This window comes from Larimichthys crocea, chromosome XVI (assembly GCF_000972845.2).
Source record: "Larimichthys crocea isolate SSNF chromosome XVI, L_crocea_2.0, whole genome shotgun sequence".
NCBI lineage: Eukaryota > Metazoa > Chordata > Actinopteri > Sciaenidae > Larimichthys > Larimichthys crocea.
In genome coordinates, this window is record NC_040026.1 from 21,965,882 (window position 1) to 21,991,846 (window position 25,965).

Below are 25,965 nucleotides of genomic sequence, written 5' to 3' on the forward strand. Positions count from 1 at the left end.
CGCAGGTCAACGGCGCTCTCCACATTATCTGCATGCTAAATTCTTGTTTGTTTTTTTAAAATAGACCACGTTCATCTCGGTGCTGCCGACATCGGCAAGAGGAGGTGATGTGAGAAGTGTGCGGTAAAGAAGTTTGTGTGTCCTCTGCAGTAACAAACACTCACCACCTTTCTTTGATTACTTCTGACGCTGTACAGTTGTGGAAACGTGATTGTTCTTGTGCATTTTATCAATAACTGGTTTATGATGATTCTTGTTGCTGTATATGTGTATTTGAAAATAAATGCTATGAAGTCACGTGTCGTCGTCTGAAACCACCACACTGTGTTCAGGGACCAGGGTGGAGTTCATGCATCAGCTCAACAACCAGTGACCTGAACTGTGAAGGAGCTTCACGGCTTCCTTTACCAAAGGAAAGGAGGCAACTTGTTGTAAAATGTTAATAACTAGACAGAGAACATGAACAAGAACATTAATGTCACATTCAGCGCCCCTGCAGATCAAGTTACCGTTATTAATCATCCATCTCTGACCGAACATGTTTCTGAGTGGACAGGAGGGTGACGAGCATCCTCACTGTGACTCATTTTATTTCTGACATGAAGTCATGAATGTCAGATGTTTTGTAGTCCATCTTCTGAAGTTTATAGTTCTACCACAGACACGTCCGCCCTCGCACCATGACGTAGTCTGACACCGAACACTGCAGCTGTCTTATCACCTCTCCTTCACATCCTTCCTTGACCTCGAGGTGTTTTCCATCGAGGTCAAGGAAAAGTGGTGAGGAAAGGACGAGCTGCAGCGTCTGCAGATAGAAAAGTCTCAACATAACAATTCTTATTTTGATTATTAATATATTTATGTCAAAATGTGACACAGTGTCCCTCCAACAGACGCTCTGATGGAGGGATCGGAGACAGTGAAGGACTGGAGGCCAGAAGAGTGACGCCAAGTTAAACATAAATGTTTTAATGGTACTATTTACAAAAAAGAAAAAACAATTCTGCTTTTTGATTAGGTTAACTGCTGCAACAATCGAACAGGTACATTGACATCTTGCTTAACTACAAAAGAAAAACAAAAACAAAAAAACAAGTGATTGAATGGCTGTGGCATAAAAAGGAGGTGTAAAATGAAAACAACCATAGATTTTTTTTGCATAGCAATTAGTTACTTAAGGGGGGGAGGAGGGTGGAGCAGGGTGGAGGTTATGACAATGTGGGAGAAACAAAAAAACCCATCTTTGCAATCGCAGATCTGATCAGAGTGAAACTAAACAGCAGAAAATATTCCCTTAAATTTGAAACCTGAGCTCGGGGTGGCTTCTAGCTGAGCTGCTACATTTGAAACCCAGAAAAAAAAAAAAGAGGAAGTGTGTGCGGGCGGTGAAGAGTGTCACGTCTTTATTTTGCCACAATTTCACTTTTTTTTCTAATACAGCAACGACTGAAGGGCGTGAAGTCAGCAGATCGTCCCCCCGCTTCGTTCTGTTGTTAATAAGTGGAAATCTTAACGGTGCCGTCGTGATAAGACTAACATGAGCATGTTTGTTCAGCATGCAGCAGCGCTTTCTGTCGGGCAAGTGCTCAAAATCAAAAACCAACAGACACCCCCAGTCCCTCTCTACGCCGTCACCCTCTTCTTCATGAGAAAGAACAGAACTGAGCGAGAGGCCGCGGGGCGAGACAGGAGCTGGACGCTCTCCAAACAAGAGAGAGAGAGAGGAATGATTTTTTACTATTTCAAAAAACACGCAGAGAGAGAGAGAGAGAGAGAGAGAATGTGTTACGCTGGAACGGACAGAACAGACACAAAGAAAAACACATGTCAGGAATGAGAAAACAAACAAGACAAAAAAGCAAACCAACAAAACTCGACTTGGCAGTTGGAGAAGTGCTCTGGTGATTTTCAGGCGACCTCTAGAGGGAGAAGAAGGAACCACATCTCAAATGTACCTGTTTATTTGGATGAGGAGGAGGAGGGGGTATTTTTTCTTGTTTTGTTATTTGTCACTCCACTAAAAATGTACATGGGAATTACAAGCAAACTAGTCAATAGAAAACACCCTTTGGCCATATTTTGAGGAGTCCGCTACATAGTGCGCTACAAGTGTACACGCGACATATGAACACCACTAAGCCCCCATGTACATTGTTTAGCCTACTACAGAAAACATTTTTTGTAACGTGTTGTTTTATACTTTTTTTGTTTTTTTACATTTATCCTTTTTTTTCCTGTGACAAAAACAAGTGTAGGGAAAGGCTTCTATCTCCATAATGTTCACTAAAAACTGTGAAAGTATTAGACTGATGTTTGAATATCAAACAACAGGAACCCATTTAATATCTTATTCTGCATTGAGGTTCTGCTTGTTAATGCCAGAGAGGAGCTGTGGGTGGAGCGGGACGAGGGCGGGCATGGAGGGACCTCAGCCTGTCAGTCATTCATCGGTGGGTGGAGGCCTTGTGTTTGGGGACGCCGGCGTCGTCCTCGCAAGGCATCTCCATGTCGTCCGAATCCAGGCGTCCGTAGGCCGTCGCTCGGCAACCTGAGATGCTGCGCATTCTGGGCCTGATGTGGTGGTCGCTCTCCGCCTCGGGCTCCGGGGCCGGGTCTTCTGGCAAAGGGAAGCTGCGGCGCTCCCACGGCGCTACCGTCTGCAAACAGAAAACATTCCTTATATAACCGACCGAGCAGCGTTACTCAGACTCAAATCATCTCTGCTGTGATCGCGGCACACACCCGTTCTTCAAAGGTGAAGTCCGGCGTAGAGCACCGCGTGTCCTCGCTGGACAGCAGCCGGTGGGAGTCCCTGGAGCAGGGCGTGTGGGGGTTGGAGGTGGTGTCGGGACTGGCTGGGCTCATGGGCGACGGCACGTGGCTGTAGTCGTGCAGCATGGGGCAGTGGCCCGGGTCAGGGGATGCAGGCTGAGGGGTGGGAGGGTTGGTCCCGCACAGCAACGGCGTGGTCCGCCCGTCAACAGATTTGTACGACCTGATGGAGACAGAACGACGACGGTCAGAGACGAGTGTGTCGCTGTGTGTGTGTGTTCACAGGTGGAGGTACTGACCTGCTGCCCCTCCTCTTAGCAGGAGCCAGAGCCATCCAAGTCCAGCGGGAACGCTCCTGGTCCTCGTAGGGCTGGTGGTGCTGGGTGAAGGCTGCGTCTGTCAGGTCCTCCACCTACAGAAACAGAAGAAGACTCCATCAGCACCGTCACAATATGCTCCGCTTAATAACAAATCGATCAGAGCTGCAGTTTGTGACTCTGATGAATAAAACGATCAATAATTCATCAGTAAAGATCCCGGGTGAATAAATAATTAGTTTCAGGTCCACAGATGATTCTGATATGAAGTCAGTGACGGTGTTTGACCACCAGGTGTCGCTGCAGCGTTTACATTTTCACAGTGCATGTATGGAAGCCCTACACAGTCAAAACACAGGAAATGACACGTGTGACCGCTTACCTCCCGCTCGTTCTCCTCTTCAGTGATTGGCTGAGAGAAAATGTCCACGGACCGCCAACTGCACAGACAGAGAGAGGTGAAGGTGAGTTCAGGAAGCGGCGACACGCTTCGTGATAACGGAGCACACAGTGGGAGGCGCTGGAGGTTTACCTGGGTGTGAGAATCTCCTTGTACTGCAGCTTCTCCACCCGGGTGGTGGCGGCCACAGACATGGGGATCACGATGTTGTTGATGTCGAAGGAGCTTTCGCCTCGCCTCCTCTTGATGGGCTGCTGCTGCTGGAGGACAGAGGACGGAGTGATGGAGTCAGTATGGATGTTTACAGTAACATCTGCGATGACGTCACGTGACCACAGGTCTGTGACACGATGAACGATGAACTGAGAGCCCAGTTAATTATTACTCATCTGTGAAGATAGTCGCATCAAATATAAAGATTTCCACTTCTCAGCAGACCTCAGACAGGTTTTCATGTCGTGTCACGATAAGAAGGATTTTAGTTTGAAAATATTTGTTCTGCCTGTCGCCGTGAAACATGGACGCCGGGGTTAGAGGCTTCAGTGACCAGAAACAAACCAAAAAAACAGGAGGAGTTTCTCTGCCTCTACTGTCTCATCATCTCACATCAGTGGTGTCTCTGACATGAGCGATTCAACTATTCAATTCATTTTAAGGAGCCATTCTGTTTATCGATTCATCTTTTTTAAAAGGAGTTAAAGAAATCCTGGTTTTCTGATCCTGAAGGTGTGAGGACTCTTTTTAAAAATAAAAAAACAAATGCTGATTCATTTATTTGAAATAGAGAAAAATCTTCATAACTGATGACCGACTAATCAACTAATCATGGCTGCGTCTTTGTTAATTGGCCTGTGGTTAGAGCTGCAACAACTAATTATTGAATCAAACATCTATTTTGATTGTTCGACTCATTCTGAATATTTTCCTCTGTGACGACAAACTGAAACTCTTTGGGTTTGTCTGAGACGAGACGTTCTAGTTCTGATACATTCAGACTCCCACACCGGCGTGTGAACCAGGAGCTTAACAGATGATTTGAACCTGACGTGTTTCATCGTCAGAAAGTGTGTGTGTCCTTACGGATGTGCTCGGGATGCTCTGGCTGCCCGGGCCCAGCGGGGTGGAGTTCTCTGAAGACGTGGACAGCTGACGGGTGAGCGGGCTGTGAAGGGACGAGTGCATGTTGGCCAGAGTCGGGCAGGGGCTGCTCGAGTCCAGGAAGAGTTTGGGGGAGGCTGCGGGAGACAGGCGGATTTAGAAAACTGAACTCATGCGGAGGTTTCACACTACAAACCATCAGGGATCGAACACTCACTGTCGGCGCGGTCCAGCGAGTGCTCTCTTAACCTCTTGCGGCTGTAGTTCTTGTCGAAGGGCCCCAGCGGGGTGGAGATGGCCTGCAGACGCTCGGTCTTGCACACAGCCTGGCCCTCGAGCCGAGGTGTGTTCAGCACGGCGCTGCTGCTGCTGCCGCCCACGCTGCTGTCCGCCGTCCTCGGCTTCTCCGCACGGTTCTTATAGTGGCCCAGTCCTGCAACGCCAGCAAGCAGCCACATCGTGATTATTAGACGGGGAGTTGATGCAAGCTATCAGAGCGACGGGTTAAAACATTCGGGCATCCATTGGGTATGAAATGTATGAATGTTGGTTGTTAGTACTGAGGCTGGGCGACAGCAGCCAATCAGAGAACTTCTCTGTGGCGTTGTGAAACGAAGCGCTTACTGGGACAAACATTGTGAAATGAAAACAGCTGCAATAAAAGAACATTTCATAACAACGTGTTTGAAAAATGTATCGGCTTCTTTCAGCCGAGCATTTCTACTTACTGACTGCCATGAGCGAGTTGGTGAACTTGTGCTTCTCTTTGGACGAGGACAGCTTGTGTTTGAGCGAGAGCTTCTTCAGTGGTTTGCTCCTCTCCAGCGACTTGCTCTGCCACTGGCTCTTCATCACCTGCTGCAGACGGAGGCCTATGCAGACGTCTGAGGGACACGACACACACGAAACCAAATGAGGAGGGTAAAACTTCAAAATCGTCATCTGTAGTTCAAAGATTCACAACGCTGTGCAGGATTTTAAATGTTATCGTCGTCTTATGGTTGTAAATGTCTCAATTATGAATCTAGACGACATTATTATGAGTGGCTCTTGTTCAGGGGAACCTGACACCCATTACACACAGACGATTGTACAAATCGCTGTTCTCTCAGAACTTCCTGCCAAGCAGTCTCTGCGGCCACTCCTTGTTTGTCTTCCCCTCGAGATGTAAAGTAGGAAACGGCTGCGTAAACTCAGTTCTCCTTTGAGCACTGACCGTCAGGGAAGGAGAGGATAGGGTGGACGCCAAGATCCAGTCTCGACAGGCGCTCCAGGGTGGGCAGCTCGTACTGGGGGTCCTCTCTGGGGGTGGGCCAGCCACCGCACATCACACAGCTGGGGTTAATCCTGCAGTTACACTGGATACAGCTGCTTCTCTGGGCCTGTGGGCGGATGGAGACAAAAAGCATGTCGAGCTCAGCTGCAGATTCATGATTCAATATTGATAAATTAAGTACTTGTTACTCAGCGAAGAGCAAATGGCTACGAGGAGCCGCTCAGCAGCTTAATGCGCCGCAGGAGTTAAGAGTCACAGCAGGAAGCATCTTGCTGTTTGTCAGAAACGCTACTGAAAAATAAAAAGCAGGTTCCTTGAAAACCCTGAAAATATAAATCACAGTATGACAGATCACCTGCATACTGCTCCACTAAAGTCTCGTTAAGAAATGTCACAGCGTTATGAGCGGCGAGCATCACAGAGCTGCAGCGTTCATCAACAAACTCAAACTGAGTCATCACACGGCGAATCCTCCTCTTTGTTGTCTGTCCTACATTTTCATAAACAAGTCAGCTCGCCATCTCTCGTTTATTAGGTTACAAACCGAGGAGCTAATCAGAGGGCGCAGCCGAAAAAACACACACGAAGTCTGAGATTAAAACTCTCAAACATCTCCACACACACACACACAAACACACACACACACACACGCCGGGGAGGCTCACCTTGCCGTTCAGGTTGGGCACCGCGTTGGGCTGAATGAGTCGCCGCCGCCGACAGCTGACGAGTGGTCGTGTGCGCGCGGCCACGCATGTGCTGTCGTAGGCCTGCTGGTGCTTGGTGTCCGCACTGTCTGCCATCCTGTCACACACACACACACACACACACGACTTCAGTTTAAGATCGGACCTGCACTTAATAATTATCTTAATCAATGAGTCTGATAAGCATTTTCTCAATTAATAGATTCAATAATTTATCTGTGAAACGTCAAAGAAATTAACAGATTTCCTGTTTATCCGACAGTGAATTCCTTCAGTTTGTCACCGTGATGAAGATGAAACTTGTGAGTATTAAATTCATGTTTCCCGCCTGACACGAGGTCAGCGTTATGGGCTGTACCTGCTGAGGACGTCGTTGACGGGTTGTGCGTTCGGACCTTTCCAGGGGCCGGCCTCTGCGTTGGTGACGTGGGCGGGGCCTGTGTGCTCCAACCGCTCTGAACCGCCATCCTGCATCGGCAGATAAGACGAGAGCAGTGAGATTAGGCCTCGCGTCAACTGGCACCAGCAGCACTCTGCGAACCCGCGGTATGAGGAGGAACTACGTAAACACAGTGACTGCATCGTCGTCAGTTCTGCACCGTCATTGAGACGCATCGCTCGGAGCTCTCACACAGTTTCAATCAAACTCAAGTGATCGCAGGTCACACTCCCGTCTTTGCTTAAATGTGACTCGGCAAAGATGAGCTCATTTAACGAGGTCAAAGTGAAACTCACTGGATGACTAATCAAAATACAATCGTCCTCATGTTCCAGCCAGCGGGGATAGAGGCCACTCCTGCAGCCCTGCTGGTTTAACTGGTTTATCATTTGTATAAACAATATGATCGTGTCCAGACAGAGACGCAGATCCTGGAATCATTTATTGGTCAGTGAGGAGTTTGGCTCTGAATCATTTCACTGATTATCAGGTAAGAAGAAAGAAAGTCACCAAACGAGAGCCGATTGTTTCATCAGATATTCACTGTGAACTTCAGACGTTTACATGCAGAACAGTGATTATTCACACTGAGGTAATCTGACGTTTTGTTCTAAGAAATATGATCATGATTACAGCTGCAGCGAGTTTATTAAGGCTCTCTGTCTCCCGTTCATCTCTTAAACTACAGCCGCTGTTTGGTTTGTCCGTCCTGGGCTTCTGTAGAACAGCGGACAGTGTCTGCGGATATAAAAGGCTCAATCTGAGGTGACAGACACATTTGAAGGGAGGCCAACAATCAGCATGTCTGCTTTAGGCCTGAAAGAACAATCATACAGAAACGTGTTACGTCTAAATATTATATTCTCTTTCTCGTCCCCTTAAATCTCACAGACTGAATCTTCATTAAACTGCTTCTTCTCTTGTCATTTTTAATCATGAACACGATGCATCCCCATTAAAAAAAAGATGAATTCAGTCTTTTTGCTTCAGTAAACTAAAACTAAAGGATGTAGCACTGAACGCAGAACGCTCGCTGCATGACAGCCACATTTAAAAACACGTCAGACTGTGGCTGAATCTTAACGGACAGGTCCGCCTTCAGGACACGGACGCCGCAGATTAATGAGGTTTAACCCTGAGAGGCACAGCGCCCTCTGCTTACCTGAGTATTTACAGGCTCTGTCTTCACTTCTGTCCCACCTGCAGACACTGCGCTGGGAGCGACACCGCCCGACTCTACTGAGCCCTACAGGAGCAAGACCTGAGCGTTACACCTCCACCCAAACACAAACACAACCGTCTGATCCAACAGCGCTCTGCGTCACTGTGTGATCCAAACACGAGACACGTCGCTAACACAGATATGTCGAACACCGACCTTGCTGGCGCGGATCTGTCTGTAGATGTCCGTCTGTTGTCGGATGCGGTACTCCAGGTCTGAGATGTGGGCCTGGAGCCAGTTCCAGTGGCTGATGATAGCAGCTCTCTCCACAGTGTAGCGGCTCTCGGCCCGCTTCCATCTGAGGGGACAGAAAAAGAAGAAGAAGGGTGTGAGCGCTCGGTTTAGAAGGAGAGGTGGACGGATGAAGCATCGTTTAAACAGAACAAAGATGATTTTCCTCTCATGTGAAGAGTTCTGCTTTATTTCTATTTACCCTGATTCTAAACTGGTTTTGTACGAGTCTGTGTTTGTAATAACTGCAGCACAGATCAATAAAGTATATCATCTATATATTTTGGTAAACTGAAGGTTTTGGACTGTAATTATTCGTTGATTCATCTTTTAGTTAAATTTATAATGAACTCCAAATTCTCTGAATATTTTCTGCCTCGTTTTCCTCCGACAGTAAACTGAATATCTTTTGGGTTAATTGGGGAAATGATTAGCAGATTGGTCGGTAATCGGTCAGATAAAATAAGATATTTGAGGACTTGATGAAAGCTGCAGCCCTGATTATTATTAATTTTTATTATTATTCAGTGACACAGTCCTGATCAGCATCCTGTCAAACTTTATACATTCAAACATTAATAAAACATTAAGAAATGATCATTTGTGGAGCCTGCGAGCATTTCCCCTGTCAGACTGCAGAGGTCAGTGAATCAGCATTACACAAAGCTCACAGTCTCTGCAGGCTCCCTGGAAAAAAAAAAAAAAACACCTTAGTCAAACAACATTACGATGAGGAGTGCATCCAGAGTGCAGGAGAGCCGTGGAAAGGAGGATTTTCATCACACGGGTTTGTTCGGCGGCACGGACGGGATGCCAGCTGAGAGCAGAGTACTCCATTTTACCAGTATGACACACAGAATGGGCATTTCAAAGGCAGACATGAGAGGAAAATGTCTGCTCCTGCACCGAGCGGCAGCGACCACAGAGGGCGCCGTTTCATCAAAATACGAGCTGCGGTGACCGTGGCTGAACAATGAAGAAAAAAAAAATGAGTCAGATGGCAGACAAAGATAGACCCTGCACTCCTCTGCGCTTTCTCCTCCCCACACCCGTCTCTGTTTTCAATTTCCAGAGCTCCACCAGGATGGAGGAAGTGGAGAGAGGCTACAGCTGAGGGAAGGGAAGAGGGACAACAAGGACTGGAAGCTCTGGCAGTCTGAGGGAGGAACAGACGGGCTTTAAAAGCAATCTACAGGCCACAGGGCGCTGGAGGGGGTGGGGTGGGTCAGGGAACAGTGCGGCAGACACTGGGATAACCAATAATCCAAGCAGGCATCCTGTCTTATTGTGGAGCTGAGCGGAAGGAGAGTCGCTGTGGCTTTGACGCAGACGTCAGCCACCAATCAGAGCCGCGAAAGACGTCTTGATTCCTCTCCGCCGCGTTGCAACGCAGCATCAAGGACACTGCTGCAGACACAGCTGCAGTCTTACCTGCTCACAACGTTTCCCATTGCTATTCTACAGACGCTGCTCAGATAAACATGGACTGTTCCCACACACACACATAACACTGCAACACCCCCGAACACGCCCATGGCTGGTGCAGCAGATCAATGCACTGGCAAATCATTTGCATCCTGGAGTCCCCGTGGAGACGCATCTTACCCGGCGGAGAGAGGAAAGGCCGGGTGTGGAGTCCCTCAGGGCGAACAGGAAAATGATCTCAAGGGTTCATGCGCTCAGTGACAGAAGACGTCTCAGCGTTGGCCTGCTTACAAAGGTCACAGTACAACCTAAAGACACTACAGAGGAAGGTCTGACTCAACGCGACATCTTTTTAATAGAGACATTCGATTGTTTGTATTTCTTTAAAGCAATCACGGTGGATTGGGCGGCGCCAAGCTCAGGATGCAGGGACGCCTACGTCCAATAAAAACAGAGCCGACTGAGAACGGGGGTAACGGCTGAGACGGGTTGAAGGACAGTTGTCCTTGGCCTGTATCACAAGAACTGCTTCAGACTTCAGATGTGTCAGGTGTGTTAACATGAGAAACTGTGGAGCGAGGAGAGAACTCATCAGTTCTCAGGGTCCGGCAGTGTGGACGACAGGAAGTGGAATCTAAACACACAAGTGCAATGACCTTAATCATCATCAGAGGAGGAGGAGGAGGAGGAGGAGGAGGAGGAGGAGGAGGAGGACGCAGACCGTGTTGAGAAACTCCCCCTCTCAGGGCACTCGGAGCTCCACCCCCCCCCTCCACCTCTAACCAGGACATATTTCCCTCCCCCCTCCTCCCAAACACACAAAGCAGCGGCGGCGGCGATCACTACAGCCGTCGTCAGCACATTCTCCATTGTGGAGCTTCTCTGGATGCAGCACATGTGTTGTATGGAGGGACGGTCACCCCTGTACCATGCTGTCCCCCCTAAAACCAACACGAGCGCTCCACAAACATCATGGGCCGAAAACCAACAGGCCCCTGGACCGAGAGACACGGCCAGCGTCCTCAGAGCGAGACACGTGTGACGCTCCGTCATGCGGACAGAACTCATTTATTGTCAACATCTCATCCTCTTTGGTTACGTGTCTACACGCATCTGTCTGCTCCGGTGTGTGTGTGTTTCCATATGGACACACACTCTCCCCTTTGGTTGGGTGGTGTAATTATGCTGTACACTTTATAATCGGACATTTTTTTGCTTATCATGTCACGCTGGCACTGAGCACATGTTCAGCAGAGTGTGTACAAGCTCCTGAATGAAAAGGGGACAAGTGCTGAGACACGAGGGCTCCGACATGCCCATTAAACCTTACCCCACACTTCACACAGGACGGAGCTGCCTGCACCATCATCGGTTTTATCACAGCAGACCGCTGCCACAGATATTAAACTGGAGCTGGCAGAAAACACAATTCAGCAGCTCCCGAAGTTCTGATGCAGTTTGAACATTTAAACGATCAGAGGAAACCTGAATTTATTGAAAAAATGTAGCAGATCAAATCAATTAAATAAGTCACCACATCAGTGTTCTCCACAGCAGGACCAAACAAAGAGCAGTGAGTAAATATGAGTGACTACTACAGAAGCAGTGAGCTGAACTGAACAGAAAATATGCAGCATCCAACTGATGTTACACACACACACACACACAGCATTTTTTCCTCACTTAAATTGATTTTGTTGTTTCACTAAAGATTTGCAGATGTGCCACAAACTCCAAAGTGCTGCTGTTGATTAAAAACAGGATGTGAAAGTCTGCGTCATGCAGGCTGACGGAGACGAGAAGGTGAGGGTCTGCAGACCGCTCGACACTTTAACAGGATTATGTTTTTAAGTTATTAGGCTGTCAAACACGGCGTATATAAACTGGATTCATATTTAAAGTTTGGCCTAATCTGGACTCAAAGAGTACCAGAGTACTCGAGTATTTTTCTATATAGCACAGATGACAGATGTGCACAGCTGCAGATGATGTTTGCAGTCACACATCACTTGATCTTTGCACTCAGACTACACTTGATTTCCGTTGTTGGCTGATTTACATAAATGTAAATGCATTAGATGGTAACAGATACTCTCACAGACACTAAATGAACTGAGTAAATTATTCAGTTATTAAAATTCATTCATTTGTAGTTTCACGTCATGCCGGCTCATCTCTCCAGCCTGAGCAACACAAAGGTAAACCAAGTCTGACCCAGCCACATCTTCATCACTTCTTTATCACGGAGGACTCTGTAATAAATTATAATAAATAAATAGACCTGAGGCCAGATCTTTAAGAGCCAACTCGTGTTTTTAATCTGCTCTTACATGAACTATATTTATAATTCTGTTTATATATTCTAATCCGTTACATCACTTTGTCTTCAGACTCTGTTTTGTCTATTTTAATATTTTAACAGGTTTTGTTTCATGAGTTCCTACACACACCTGCCTGACGCGATGACGCCTTCTCACTTTTAATATTTAAGAGTTACTGTGTGACGTGCGCACACATTTTGTTTGTATAAAGTCTGATTGATAATTGATTGATAGAAAAACACCTGATCAGCTCTAAAGTCCGACTTACACACGGCAGTTATCTGTTTCTATGTGGGCCAGTTATTATCTTAACTTCCACTCTGTCATAGCCGTGTTCATATTTTGAAACATGAGCTGCTTTAATAAACATAAAGCCAAACAAAGAGCTGCAGATGTGTTTTTTTTTTTATCCATATGAAACGTAATAAATAAAAGCGTTCACTCATCATTCATGCTCGATAACAAGAAGAGCAGAAATCAAAGCGGCAGCTGTTGTTTTAATGTCTTTGTTCTCCCGAGTCAAAGATTTTTTTCAAAGCACATTAAAAGACTGAAAATTATCCCAACACTGAGACACTCACGAAGAACTCAGCACGGCCTGATTTTTCAGGTTCATTCTGATGTGCCAGGACGTCTGGCTGCAGCTTCACAGGACAGCTGGTTAAACTCATCTCTTACAGGAAGCGAGCGCTCCGAGCCGGGGCCTGTGAGCGAGGCACGCCGAAAGGGTGTGGGGCAGGAAAAACGAGAGAGGGCAAATTCAGCCGGAGAGCTGCAGCAGTCATTACATAAAAGAGGGGGGTTATGTAACGCCTGTGGGTTCGTGTTGAGGAACTCAGGCCGAGCTAAACACATCCAGATGTGTCAAATGGGACAGAAACCTATAGTATACGAGCACTCGCATACGTACATGAACACACACAGAGGAATGAAAAGAGGGGGGAAACATAGCTAAGCTACTCAGACTGCAGAGTAATGCTGAGCCATAAGCATGAAAGGCACGCTGTAGTCTCAGCCAACCTAGTTACCCTAGTTCACGGGCAGCAGGCAGACAGGCATTCGGGCTGTCTTACTGCATAAAGATCATACAAACATGGACTCTGGATCTGCTAGTCCCAGTTTTACCCTCTGCCGGACAAACCTCGCTGCATTTCAGAGCTGATCAGATCACAAAAATTCAAACATTTTCATTGTTCCGTCCATGAGCCATTATGTAAGCTCTGAGATTTCCTGATGAGCGTTATTGTTGCCTCAGAAACTGTGCCCACTCACTTCTTAACACAGAACAACCCGTGCTGCGTGTAACATGCCTAAATAACAGACTTTCCATGAATATCTTATTCCGATGGATCAGCTGTCTCTGTCGTTCTGCAGCTCGTATGAAAGCAGACTCCGGTTGAGCACCCACACCCTACCGGAGGCCATTACGGACGTCACATTCACAGACAGAAAACACTGGCTGGAGCAAAGAAAAGCCCCTGCAGCATGAACAAGGCAGCAGATGTTGGCTGGGTCCCAAATCCTCTAAGATACGGGAAACCACGTCTACAGTAGGGACAGGGATGACAGGATTAGGTGTAAGCGGCGCTGCATCCAAACAAGCAGACCAAATAGGTTATTTTCCACAGTGCTGTAAACTCAGCTGACGTTGAATAATTGAGGTGCTGCTGCCTGAAGAAGGCATTACATTGTCTGTAGTGTTGACTGCTGTTGTGCTGTAAGCCATTAATTGGTAACTGAGGCAAAATGTCAGTTGTGAAAATGTGGCATTACGGGTAAACACACACACACATTGCTGGAAGACGACCACGCTCACAGTGAGGCAGGGCTGGAGCTGAGAACCAGTTCTTTACTTGTTGTGGGATGGATGATTATACAACGTGCATCAGCCGGCTGCTCACGGCGACATTACAGATGGGCAGTTTTGAGTTTCCACAGCAGCTTTCACTCCGTGTACGAAGAATTATTAAGGCTTACATCTGCCACCGCTCGGCAAACATTTGAACACCTGAAAGTGACAGGTGCTTTTGTGACACACAAACTCTCACACGTTGCTCATTCGAGAACATCTGAGCATATTAGCAGAGCTCTCCGAGCCCGTTTGCTTTGGCTCGGATTGCATAATTTCGCTCCATTGTGTAGCGAGCAATACGCGTCAACAAAAGTGTTTGTGCCCTTATAAAACACGGCTGAACCAGTTGTCAAGTACACTCAGGTCTGGGTTATTTTTACGAGTGAAAAATGACATGGGGTTACTGAACACAACATCTCACGCTGTGATGTAGGTCAGCATCTAAAGATTGTAGTAAGTGATTAATCAGTGATTTCTCAGTCAATTAGCGTCATTATATAATGAACTGAAGTACATTTAACTAACCTATACACAAACATACAGTATGTTGTACTACACCTGCTCTGACACTTCATGTACTGGAGTTTTTAAACATGCTGGACTTGCAGAAGCATCTATCCCTCTGTTGTGTTCACACAAGCTGCAGTCAACGTTCCTCCTCTTCATATTTTAAACCGATCCACTGACAGAAGCACTAAACACATCCACACATTCGTGGATTCTTTTTTTCTTACAAACCGAGGACTAAGCAGTCGTTAATATCGATGACTAATGCTGCAAGAAGCTGTAGCTGCTTCACAATAAAAGCCTCACAATGGTTGGCTGCTGGAACACTTGATGGTGAAGCAGGAACAAGATGTGTCACGCTACGACAGAAGATTTACTGCAGCTCAGAACGAGGAGGACTCGCCCGGTTGTTTAATGGACATTTAAGTCTGCTTCGTCAAGATTAGAGAGAAAAAATAAAACAGTGATGACCGTAACGAGCGAGGTAGGTCAAACTACGGTGACACTCGCACGTCTTTCAGATACTTCCTCAAAAACATGAAGGCGGTACTAAAAAGGCTGAAGACAATGACCTGAGTGCTGCTTGATAACAATCAGCTGTGCTGCCACCACAAAGGGTTAAATGCTACGCTCACCTAGACACAAGTTCCCCATTCATGAACGCAGAGATGACCTATAATTAATGCAGCCTTTAACCTTGTGTCGTCACTGTGGCATTTATTTTAATGAGATCTGCGTGTCTGCTATGTTTACAACAAACACACACACACAATATATATATATATATAAATACTCTTGATTTGTTTTGGTCTAATTGTCTTAATTTAATGACAAACATCATTTTTTACCATCATGACCTCGCTGTGACAAACCTCAGTCACTCAGTTTTTGTGGAAAGCACCTACAACTCTGAGGGGCTCCACTCTCAAACCCCTTTAAACAGAAACATCTTTCACTTTCAGTTCTAAAAATAACTAGATGTTAATCATCGTTACAATAATCCAGAATGGGGACGCATGTTTCATGCATTATCGTTGATAATTGACTTGACTTCAAAACCAGACTGAAAACTTTTCTCTTTTCTCAAGCCTTCAATCTCCCTCACCCCAGCCCCTGACTCCCCTTCACCACCCCATGCTATTCTCATTTTATTTTATTTTTTTTTTATTTATTTATCTATTTATTTTTCCTTACTGTGTACAGCGTCTTTGAGTTCTTGAAAAGCGCTATATAAATCCAATGTATTATTATTATTATTGTAATTAAAGGTCTTATATGAGGATATTTGACAAAATATTACATTACATGACTGAAATAAAAACAATCAGTCTCTTAAATGATTTTGTTTAACTCAAACATCTAAATGCTTTCCTCGTTGTACACCTGCAACCTTTAATGTTGTTATCAGCTGCTTTGTGACATAAAACATCAGGAGACAATGCAACAGTGTTACACAACAACTGTAAACCTGAAGTCGTGACACCATACGTCGCCCAGCTGTCGTTCCCATAACGAGACGGGGTCAACACACTTCCTCGTTGCAACATTCACCTTCACTATCAACATAATTATATTATCTTATTATATTACAGCAGTGATCTGAGCACTGAGCGTGTCTTCATGTCACCATGTTAATATTCAGGAAACTTCAACAGTTCTGTGTTTACACAATGACCGGTCACCATGGCTCCTCCAGTCTGAGGCCACGTGAACCAGCGTCTTCTTCAAAGTGACACGCTGTGAATTAGCACACAAGCTTCGGATTCTTTGACCTTAAACAACACAAACTCAGTACGAACACATTACACGCATTGCTTCTGAAAGCTGCATGCAACCCACACACACAAACACACACTTCCTGTTACGTTAGAGAGATATTTGGGTCAAAGGTCTAAAGTCAACACAGCAAAGGATAATAAAAATCAGTGTTCTTAGCCACATTGTTAATAATCTACCCAATCTAAAACAGGTCAGTAAGCCCATTAACGCTGCTGACCCACCTGCTGGATTTTTCCCCTCACACACTAACGACACACAGGCGAGCGCTCTGCTGTGAACTTCCCATGGAAAACGTTCGCACGCTCCTGCTGAGCTAAACCTGACATCACAACAGGCAACATCTAAAAACATAAAACCAACACCTTGTGCAGAAACCAGCAGCACCGACGCGCGGCTCTGTTTCATCGTGGTTTCAGTTTAAATCAAAACATTTGGCGGCTCTGTGGGCGCTCGCTCTGCAGATAAACACAACGTTCAGTTTCAGCCTCTGCCCCCCCTCTCAGGAGGAAGCGCCGTGTGACGAGAGCTTTTTTACTTGGTGTCCATTCGAGCCTGCGCGTTCTCCACGGGGCGACACCACCCACACGGTTACACATGCTCTCTGGTCGAATGGTATCTCCACCCCTCCCTGGAGTTTGACCCAGCCACTGCTGAAGCAGAGCGGGCAGTTATGATTGTCATTAGCACCTGCTAGGCCTGAACAGGAATACAGGGGCTTTCACAGGACAGTTAAAGAGCTGCATGCACCGTCAGTGTAATGTAACATGTTACTACTCTTCCCTGTGAAGCCTTTTTAAACCTAAGTCATGTGCATGTACCGCCCTACGTACGTTTGATGTCAACTCTTGTACTTACATTTTCACATGTCGCTGCTCAATGTCCACTCTGGCCAGCTCCTCCTCCTCCAGATCAGAGTCCCCTCCAGAGCTACTTTCTGTTACATCGGAGTCAAAGGCGCTTTCTGCTGAATGCAGGTTGGCCGACCCGCTCAGGTACAGCCTCTCCAGCTCCAAGGGAATGGCGCCGCTTTTCAGGAAGCGACTGAGGCCATCTCTGTTGTTTGAGGAAGAGTGGCGTCCAGTCCTCCATGTAGCCGTGGGGGTCGCCGCCTCCGATTTGCGGTTACCGACCAGTAGACGGTTGAGAGCCGTGTCCAAGAAGCCGCCGAGTTGCTGGTGGATGTGCCTCTCCACCTGCTTGGCCTGTACAACCTGAAGACGTTTGCGCAGGCGCCGTAGCCGGCTCTCGATCTCAGCTTGGCGGCTGCTGTTGAGAAGGGTGCGCTCCCTGACGTGAGCGTCAAGGCTGTCTGAGGAAGAGCTACAGGGTAGGGGAGTCTGTGGTGCAGGTGTGCAAGACGGGGAGCCCTGCTGGCTGCTACCTGGTCTCTCCCTATCAGAACCCTGTGACTGACTGGTAGGCGTGTGTGAATCAGCCTCCTCCAAATTCGCTTGTTCAGTGGGGTTAGGGTTATCATGGGTAAAAGGGGAAAGTGCAACAGACTGAAGCACTTGTGGTTCAAGGTTTTTTCCATCTGTATTTTGAGAAACCCCAGAGGAATGCTTCTGTTTAAGGGTTCCTTTCATCGGGATATGCCCTGATAAAGTAGCTGTCAAGGTCTCGGAGTCCAAGGGCAGGCTCTGGGACTGAGAGTCTGTGGTGGCAGAAGGCTTGTCACCGTTCACTGCCACCACGCAGCCAGGGCCAGACATAGTGGCCAGTTTCTTGGCCAGGCCGTTGACAGGTGCCATGGGCTGGCCACCTCCGTTGGTGCTGCCACTCATGAGGCTTTTGAGCTGACCACCAGAGAGTTCTATCGCCTGCCTCTTCCTCAACAGGAAGTCTCCTCCGCCGTTGAGTATTCTGTGGCTTTTCAACACAGACTGTTTGATGAGGACACCTTGCAGCTTGATTGACTCCTTAGTTGTGGTGACAGGTGTCACATCAGAGCACAGGTAAGAAGCCACCAGCGGCTGGAGCTTGCTCAGGGCCGAGGCCTGAGCCACGGAGTCGGCTTGGGGCTGCTGCTGTTGCTGCTGTTCCTGGTCGCCGCCACAAAAGTCGAGAGGGCACTCTTCGGAGTTGGCCTTGCACTTAGCGGGGCCGCTGCTGTGGAGAAGGATGTTGCTGGCGTTACCGTTGTTCTCTGCACTGGCCGGTGAGAGACTTGAGGATGGGGCAGCCAGTTTGAAGCGGATGTGGTGAGCTTCGGCTGGGGCGTCGGTGAGAGCGGGCGCCATCGCAGCCATGCAGTGCAGAGGGACGGGCACCGCGGCCTGCTCCACACCACCCGCTTACTGCCCCACCTGAGGACAGCCTGGACGGAAAGACAGGAGCAGAGGGGAAGACAGGACATGAAGTTAAACACAGACATGAATAAAACCTTACTACATCAGACTCTGATCGGAGGTGGTGTGGGAGGGTGTTGGGTGGAGATATCTTAACAATTCTCAAGCTAAACACGTAGTGTAAACAAACATATAGACGCTCCATAAAATGTTTAAATATGGATTTAATACTAAAACTAACAGCTCCGCCTTTAGATTATAGACGTGCATAAAGTGAACAGTGAAGTAATCGAGTAAAGAATAACATGACAGCTTAAAAATAAAACTTTAAACACATCAGCCTCAAAGCCAATGGGAGGCTTTATGTGAATAAACATAAGATATTTATATTTACATATTTCCCCTTATTGAATATTACTGAGGTGAACAGCAACATAAAGGCAGGATGTACATATACAATAAAACACACAACTAACATACTCGTCATACAGGTTCTGTGAGCCTTTAGACAGTGGAAAATTACTAAACCACCACCCAAAAACAAAGTAACATGTTCACAATATTTGGCAGCAGACATATTAAAATGAACGTGCGGCGATATTAGCGCTTCATAAGTCTTACAGACGCAAAAACAAATCTGCATTCATCTCGTTAAAGGCCTAATCAAATTAACCGGTGGTGACTCATTAACATTTCTTTGACCTACTCTTTGGAGGTTTGTTCAAGCTGATCCCACAAAGAGGGAGCGGGAAAACACTCGAGGAGGAACATCTACGATGACCAAATTTAACGATCACACCGCTCACAGCAGTGACTCCACTGTAATCACATTAATGTATTTATCCACAAAGGCCTTCTGCCATGACTTAAACGCCCAAAATATAATAAATGATCTCACTATGACTTTGGTGGATGGGATGCTAATGATATAGATGGAATAACAGCAGACATCCGAGCTACATCACAGGCCAATAAATAATTCCCGCTACACCCATGCGTGTGTGAACAAGCCTTCATTGTCGTTCACTTACAAGGCTCCTCTTTTAGAAAATAAGCTTTTGGAAATTCAATTCTTATTAAGGAAGAAACAGGAAAGGCCGACGCAGACGATCCAAACCCCGCCGTCCTACATGTGCCCTGATAAGTCAGTGTGCAGCAGGGTTTCCACACAGCCAGTGGAAGTAAGTAGGTGGATTTAGGGCCCAGCTTTAGTCCAAAGCACATGATGTCATCCCCGACTATGTTCATATGTGAAATTCAGCTGAAGCTCTTCAGTTTATCGAACACGACTCTTAGATTACATATGTAAAGAGAGGCGACCGCGATGAAGGTGGAGTATTGTATGAATGGTTAACATGTCGACCACAAACACACTGCCTCTGTGTGTGTGTGTGTGTGCATATAAGGCAAACTTTTAAAAAGCCTCCCTTCACATAAAAGAGCTGATAAAAGCCGAGCTGCATCTCCTCTGTGTCTGCAGGCTCAGATGAATGGGGGCTCAGTATTTCACCGCAGTTTCTAGTCAGCGCGCACTACGCCATGTTGGTATTTCCGAAGCAGATTATGCAATGCACTTCATCCACCTAAAAAAAAAAAAAAAAAAAAAACGCCATTCCGCTCCAAACACACCGAACCCGTCCACGGTACCGGACAGGAAACCCAATCCCCGAGCAGAGCAGATGCATCACTTCAATCCGTGATGCATTATGGCACAGAGATGCGACAAAAGGAAGAAGAAGCAGGACACATCCGAGCAGAACCAGCAAAATGTCTTCCTCATGTTTACAACATTTCAATTATTCTTCCTGCACACGTCTGTCCTCACCGTGTGTGTGTGTGTGTGTGTGTGTGTGTGTGTGCGTGTCTTTAAACATGTCACCGTGCACACTGCGCGCAGATGAACGTGGCTAACGTTAGCCCACAAAGCTGCTGATGTAAGAAACACAACCTGCAGCGAGCGGCTCGGTGTGTGTCAGCTTCAGCTGCTCATCATTCATATTCATGTGGAATAAACCTCTACGCAAAGCTCGTTAGGAACGTAAACATTTCAGTCGGTGACTACGCAACCTGCGCTCGCACCGGGGCTGGATTTCAGTGAATAAGTTCGGATTCAAACCCAGCTGGTGAAACATCACAAGCAACAACAAGACACCTCCAGTGTCTCTGCATCACAACTTATTTTAAACAGCGGAGCGCACACACACACACACGCCGCGCATCGCAATCAGACTAAATACAGGCAGCCTGTTGTTGGAAATCCACGGCGGGCCCGTGTCCTCTGCTGGACTCGAGTGGGTTTAATCACACGGTGTGTGCGTGTGTCCAAAAGCCCGAGAAGTTGGGAGTAGACCCTGCCAGCCGAAGCTAGCTCGCTAACAAAGAAAAAGGAGGAACCTACCACGTGACGAGGTTGCACTATCCGAGGGAATTTCGGCAACAATCCCCTCTGCAGCTTTCTGGTGGAAAAAACCCAACGGTGCTAACACGAAAAACACGGCTCGGTTCGATCACTCTGCCATTTAATTAATCCAAAAAATAAAAAATAAAAAAACTGATTAACCCCCAAAAAAACAGCAAAGAAAGAGGCCCAGCTCACGGAGCCGCTCGGGCTCGTTCCGGATTCATGCAATGGGCGAATCAACGATCTACACCTTGCTCGCCTCGGCTAGCTCGCCGAATATATCAAGACAAGGCCGTGAAACCGTCCTTTCTACCCCGGTTTACTTCAAATGTAGGCGATTTCACCGCAATCCGTCACCGAAAAATCCGATTCCCGCTGAGAGATCGGTAATCCAGACGGCAGTTTGACGCGAGCCCTTTTCTCTCGTTTTAGGGAGAGACGCTGAGAAAATGGCGGCTAGCTCCGCTCCCTCGGATCCACTCTGACAAACACACAGGCTGTGTGTGCGCGCGCATGTGTGTGCGCGAGCCGAGAGCGGGTAGGCGGGAGACAGTTCTCATACTCACCACGAGGGGCAGAGAAGAAGAAGATACCACAGGAGGGCATTGTCTGCAGACAGGCTGTGAGACAGGCTGAGAGACAGGCTGTGAGACAGGCTGAGCTGTGAGACAGGCTGAGAGACAAGCTGAGAGACAGGCTGAGCTGTGAGACAGGCTGTGAGACAGGCTGAGCTGTGAGACAGGCTGTGAGACAGGCTGAGAGACAGGCTGAGCTGTGCTGTGAGACAGGCTAGGGTGTGAGACAGGCTGAGAGACAGGCTGAGCTGTGCTGTGAGACAGGCTGTGAGACAGGCTGAGAGACAGGCTGAGCTGTGCTGTGAGACAGGCTGTGAGACAGGCTGAGCTGTGCTGTGAGACAGGCTGTGAGACAGGCTGAGCTGTGCTGTGAGACAGGCTGAGCTGTGAGACAGGCTGTGAGACAGGCTGAGCTGTGAGACAGGCTGTGAGACAGGCTGAGCTGTGCTGTGAGACAGGCTGTGCTGTGAGACAGGCTGAGCTGTGCTGTGAGACAGGCTGAGCTGTGAGACAGGCTGAGCTGTGAGACAGGCTGTGCTGTGAGACAGGCTGAGCTGTGAGACAGGGCTGTGATGTTAGATGGGCTGTGTTGAGGCAGGCTGTGCTGTTAGACAGGGCTGTGATGTTAGACAGGCTGTGCTGTGAGACAGGCTGTGCTGCTGTGTGAGACTTATTTAACCACAGACACCTGTAATAACTAATATATATCTATAATACAGGGGGATGTGCTCACTGAAAGAATAATAATAATAATAATAATAATAATAATAATAATAATAATAATAATAATAATAATAAAAAATAAGGACTGACTCATTTTGTCTTCTGTTAGGGAAACAAACCTGTCTGTCTTTATCCTGTCTGTCTTCATGCTGTCAGTGGTCCAGACCTGTCTGTCTGTCTTCATACTGTCAGTGTTCAGACCTGTCTGTCTGTCTTGATGCTGTCAGTGTTCAGACCTGTCTGTCTGTCTGTCTTGATACTGTCAGTGTTCAGACCTGTCTGTCTGTCTTGATGCTGTCAGTGTTCAGACCTGTCTGTCTGTCTTGGCACAAACAGAACAGTCTAAGAAGTGTAAGAGACATAGAGTACTCTAATCGGCTGATGTGAAAAATAGAAAATCTGTTAGGTTCGCAGAGAGAGCAGGATGTCTGCCATCTGGGCCTGTGGCCTTTCGCCTTGATTCCTCACCTGGTAACTGTTAGAAAACTGGGGTTGGCAAGGTGGTGGTCCTGTTAGGTGTGGAGGTGGAGAACTATACTAGTTGTAGTATGGTAAGTAGCCTACTAACATTAGCACAGTAGGCCTCCTCACAGTAAACATTTTTGAAAAACAACAAACAAAAAAAAAACAACAAAAAAAACAGGTGAAACTAATAACATTCATGATGGGAGCCATGGACTTAAGCAGAATGCACAATACGAGAACTGGCACACAGAAACCTGAATGGAATGCAGCTGTTTATTCAGGTGGAGCAGTACATACAGTGGTATAGTTTTAGGTAGAATAACACGTAATAGCTGACCAGTCTGAATCAAAAACAAGCCAGAGTGAGTTATGACTGATCGGACACTGGTCTTTCTAGTCTTCCCTCCACTCAAAGCACTTTATAGTCCGTATCTCATTCAGACACCAATGGTAACAACCTTGAGGAGCAATTTGGGGTTCAGTATCTTTGCTAAGGACCTTTGACATGCAGACTGAAGGGGATCGAACTGCCGATCTTCTGATTGGTGGACAACCGCTCTGCCTCTGAACTAGAGCTGGGAATCTTTGCCTGGTCCCCTCGGCTTGCGTTATGACTTGCGCAGAAAATGAGCGATCGTGTAAGTGTTTTCGATCTGCGTGAGACAGGTGCAAACAGTGGATGCTGAGGAGGTATCAGCACTGAATGAAATATATAGTCCTATAATGGATACACACCAGTCCTCTTTTAACCCAGCTGCCTGTCCATGGTCAACTAATAGCTTAAATTCTAACTGATGGTGAGCCACAAGGTTTTTACATTTTTGTTTCTTCAACTTGTTCAGGAAAGGTGATTTTAATGGATATATTAACATTTTAAATACAGAACTCATGGATGCACAGACAGTATGTAAAAACAGTTGAATGAAGTTCAGCTAAGGCTCATTTAAGGCCATCAGTGTTGATGAATGCACACGTGATGTGGACAGACCCTAAACATTGTTATTCAATGTGTAAAGGAGATGTTGCATTGTGGTGAGAGAGCAGCCTCAGGTTGGATACTCTCACAGAGTCTTATCTGTTTTCTCTGTCACTCACTTTCGCACCTAATGTGTATATCTGTTAATCCCGTTATCTAAAACTAAAGAAGAACCAGTATTGTACATGTCTGAAGTGGACTTGTCTTCAGTTCATGCAAATTTCACGGGGAAAATGAAGTTATGGATAATTTTTGGAGGTTTTTCACATTACCACACTGAACTAAAGTTGTTTTGTATGTTAGTTGATGGAATATTATTTTTTTGTTTGTTCTCTGTGAGTACACTTTTGGCACAGAGTTAACATGTGTTGTATTGTACTAAGTACGAGGTCAATAAAGCGCCTTAAATTCTAGAAATTAAAGGCCAACCCAAAAGGGGCTGGCCCGGGATTTGAAACCGGGACCTCTCGCACCCAAAGCGAGAATCATACCCCTAGACCAACGAGCCACTTGTGCCAATGAGGATACGGACATATTTCAAAGAACTGCCCACTGCCAGCTTCTGTTTGTGGTGTGACGAAGACACCTACTGGTAAAATTGCATTCGTTCTGGGTTAGATTTCACCCCATGGTTTTGTCAATTACTTAAACGTGTAACCTTTATTTCTCATAGGCATAAACGTTTTATTATTACAGTGCAGTTAGATTTGTCCCTATTGCAGTAGGCTCACACAGAACACATTGAAATATCAGGTATAAGCAATCCACTGAGCATTAGACGTCTATTAGACGTCTAGTCTAAGTAATCCATTAATTATTAAATATTACATTAAAAAAACAACTGTAAATTGGATACAATGGTAGCCAAGTGATGGATTAAAACATTTTTACAGTCATTGATCAATGTAAAGTATAGTTTAAATTTAGACTCGATTTAGACAGTCTAAATCAAGACTCAATCAACGTCTGATTTTTAGACCAAATCTAGACGACTGAATAAATAATGAATACTGACCAAAAAACAACTGTAAATTGTATAAAGGGTGGCCCATGATGATGTTAAACATTCTAACAGTCAGGATTAAGTACAGTATGTTTAAAATGTAGACATCGATTTAACGTTTAATCAGCGTCTAGATTTAGACCAGGTTTAAACTATTAAGTTAATCTTTATTTTTTTTAATGTTTTTTGTATTTTATATCTTATGCTTTCTTTTTAAGCATAAGATTAATGCCAACCATGTTTAGAAATATTTAGATATCATTTAACCTATAGCTATTGGAAGATTTTTATTTTGTTTATGTTTGGTACATTTTAAAAGGGGAGAGCTCTGAGCTTTCATTTAAATCCTTTGTGAACATTTTGGATAAGTGAACAGCCAACCCCTGGAGCCTTCAAACTTCCAATCACACACATTTCCTGCCATTTCCCGCCTATGTCATCTTTTGTCTTTTAAATTCGTGGCACCAGGGAGCATCAGAGAAACAAATCAAACACGAATACCGGTATGATCTGAGGATCAGAAAATGTATCATTTACCCAATGTCTGATTTGGAGGGGGTGATTTTCAGGCTTATATAGACATGACGTTTTAGAAAAATGCACTAAAATAAGCAGAACACGGACATAGCTGAAAATCTAAAAACAAGTATAACAAATAACAAATGAGACATGGATTCCTATGTTTTTTAAGGGGTGGTAAACCCAATTATGACATTGACTTTACTGTAAAAAGTCAAGGTCATGGCCTTTAGGCATGGTCAGGAAATTTTATTGATATTTTAACGACATTTTCCACACACTTGCATCATTCAAGGCCCAACCACTATCAAACTCCCTCGCGAAATCCTCATCACAGGATTAAAGGTTGTTCCTCATCAGCAGTTCATCCCTTCTGGTTTTTTAACAATGTCTTGCAATGGCATAGGTCAGAGTGCAGGCCAAGTTGTTGGCAACACACTTGACATTTAGGAGTGACACAGTCCCTCTTGCATGAGCAGGACAGAACTCAAGTACTGCTTGTGGGACCAATGGAGACTGAACCAGTCTATGGAGAGCTGCAAGTTACCATCTTGGTCCACTCTAGACCACCCATGCTCAACTGGGGAAGGAACGTCGGTTGTTCTCGAGCATCTTCTCCAGATAGCACCTTGAAGTTAGCTACTGAGACAGTGCTCTATCTGAGAGAATCGA

The 25,965-nt window shown here is 46.2% G+C and overlaps 1 protein-coding gene and 1 non-coding gene across 6 annotated transcripts in view; both read right to left on the reverse strand.

Moving 5' to 3' along the window:
- Nucleotides 1-948: 948 nt before the first annotated feature.
- Nucleotides 949-25,965, reverse strand: part of kansl1a (KAT8 regulatory NSL complex subunit 1a) — a 37,883-nt gene continuing 12,866 nt past the window's right edge. The window contains exons 1-15 of one of the 5 annotated variants that reach the window (XM_027289272.1): nucleotides 21,030-21,557; nucleotides 17,199-18,660; nucleotides 8,385-8,526; nucleotides 8,169-8,252; nucleotides 6,926-7,035; nucleotides 6,529-6,664; nucleotides 5,804-5,969; nucleotides 5,316-5,471; nucleotides 4,805-5,029; nucleotides 4,570-4,724; nucleotides 3,622-3,746; nucleotides 3,472-3,529; nucleotides 3,072-3,184; nucleotides 2,743-2,995; nucleotides 949-2,657 (exon numbers count right to left, since the gene is read on the reverse strand). In XM_027289272.1, the coding sequence (XP_027145073.1) occupies nucleotides 2,445-2,657; nucleotides 2,743-2,995; nucleotides 3,072-3,184; nucleotides 3,472-3,529; nucleotides 3,622-3,746; nucleotides 4,570-4,724; nucleotides 4,805-5,029; nucleotides 5,316-5,471; nucleotides 5,804-5,969; nucleotides 6,529-6,664; nucleotides 6,926-7,035; nucleotides 8,169-8,252; nucleotides 8,385-8,526; nucleotides 17,199-18,592 (3,330 nt within the window). In that variant the 5' untranslated portion in view covers nucleotides 18,593-18,660; nucleotides 21,030-21,557 and the 3' untranslated portion in view covers nucleotides 949-2,444. Of the gene's footprint in view, nucleotides 2,658-2,742; nucleotides 2,996-3,071; nucleotides 3,185-3,471; nucleotides 3,530-3,621; nucleotides 3,750-4,569; nucleotides 4,725-4,804; nucleotides 5,030-5,315; nucleotides 5,472-5,803; nucleotides 5,970-6,528; nucleotides 6,665-6,925; nucleotides 7,036-8,168; nucleotides 8,253-8,384; nucleotides 8,527-17,198; nucleotides 18,661-21,029; nucleotides 21,558-25,965 lie in introns of those variants that run through there. The other 4 variants (XM_019277764.2, XM_019277766.2, XM_019277765.2 and 1 more) reach the window with 4 other exon arrangements.
- On the reverse strand, nucleotides 24,208-24,279 carry trnap-ugg (transfer RNA proline (anticodon UGG)). Its single transcript has one exon. It is a non-coding gene; the product is annotated as a tRNA-Pro (tRNA).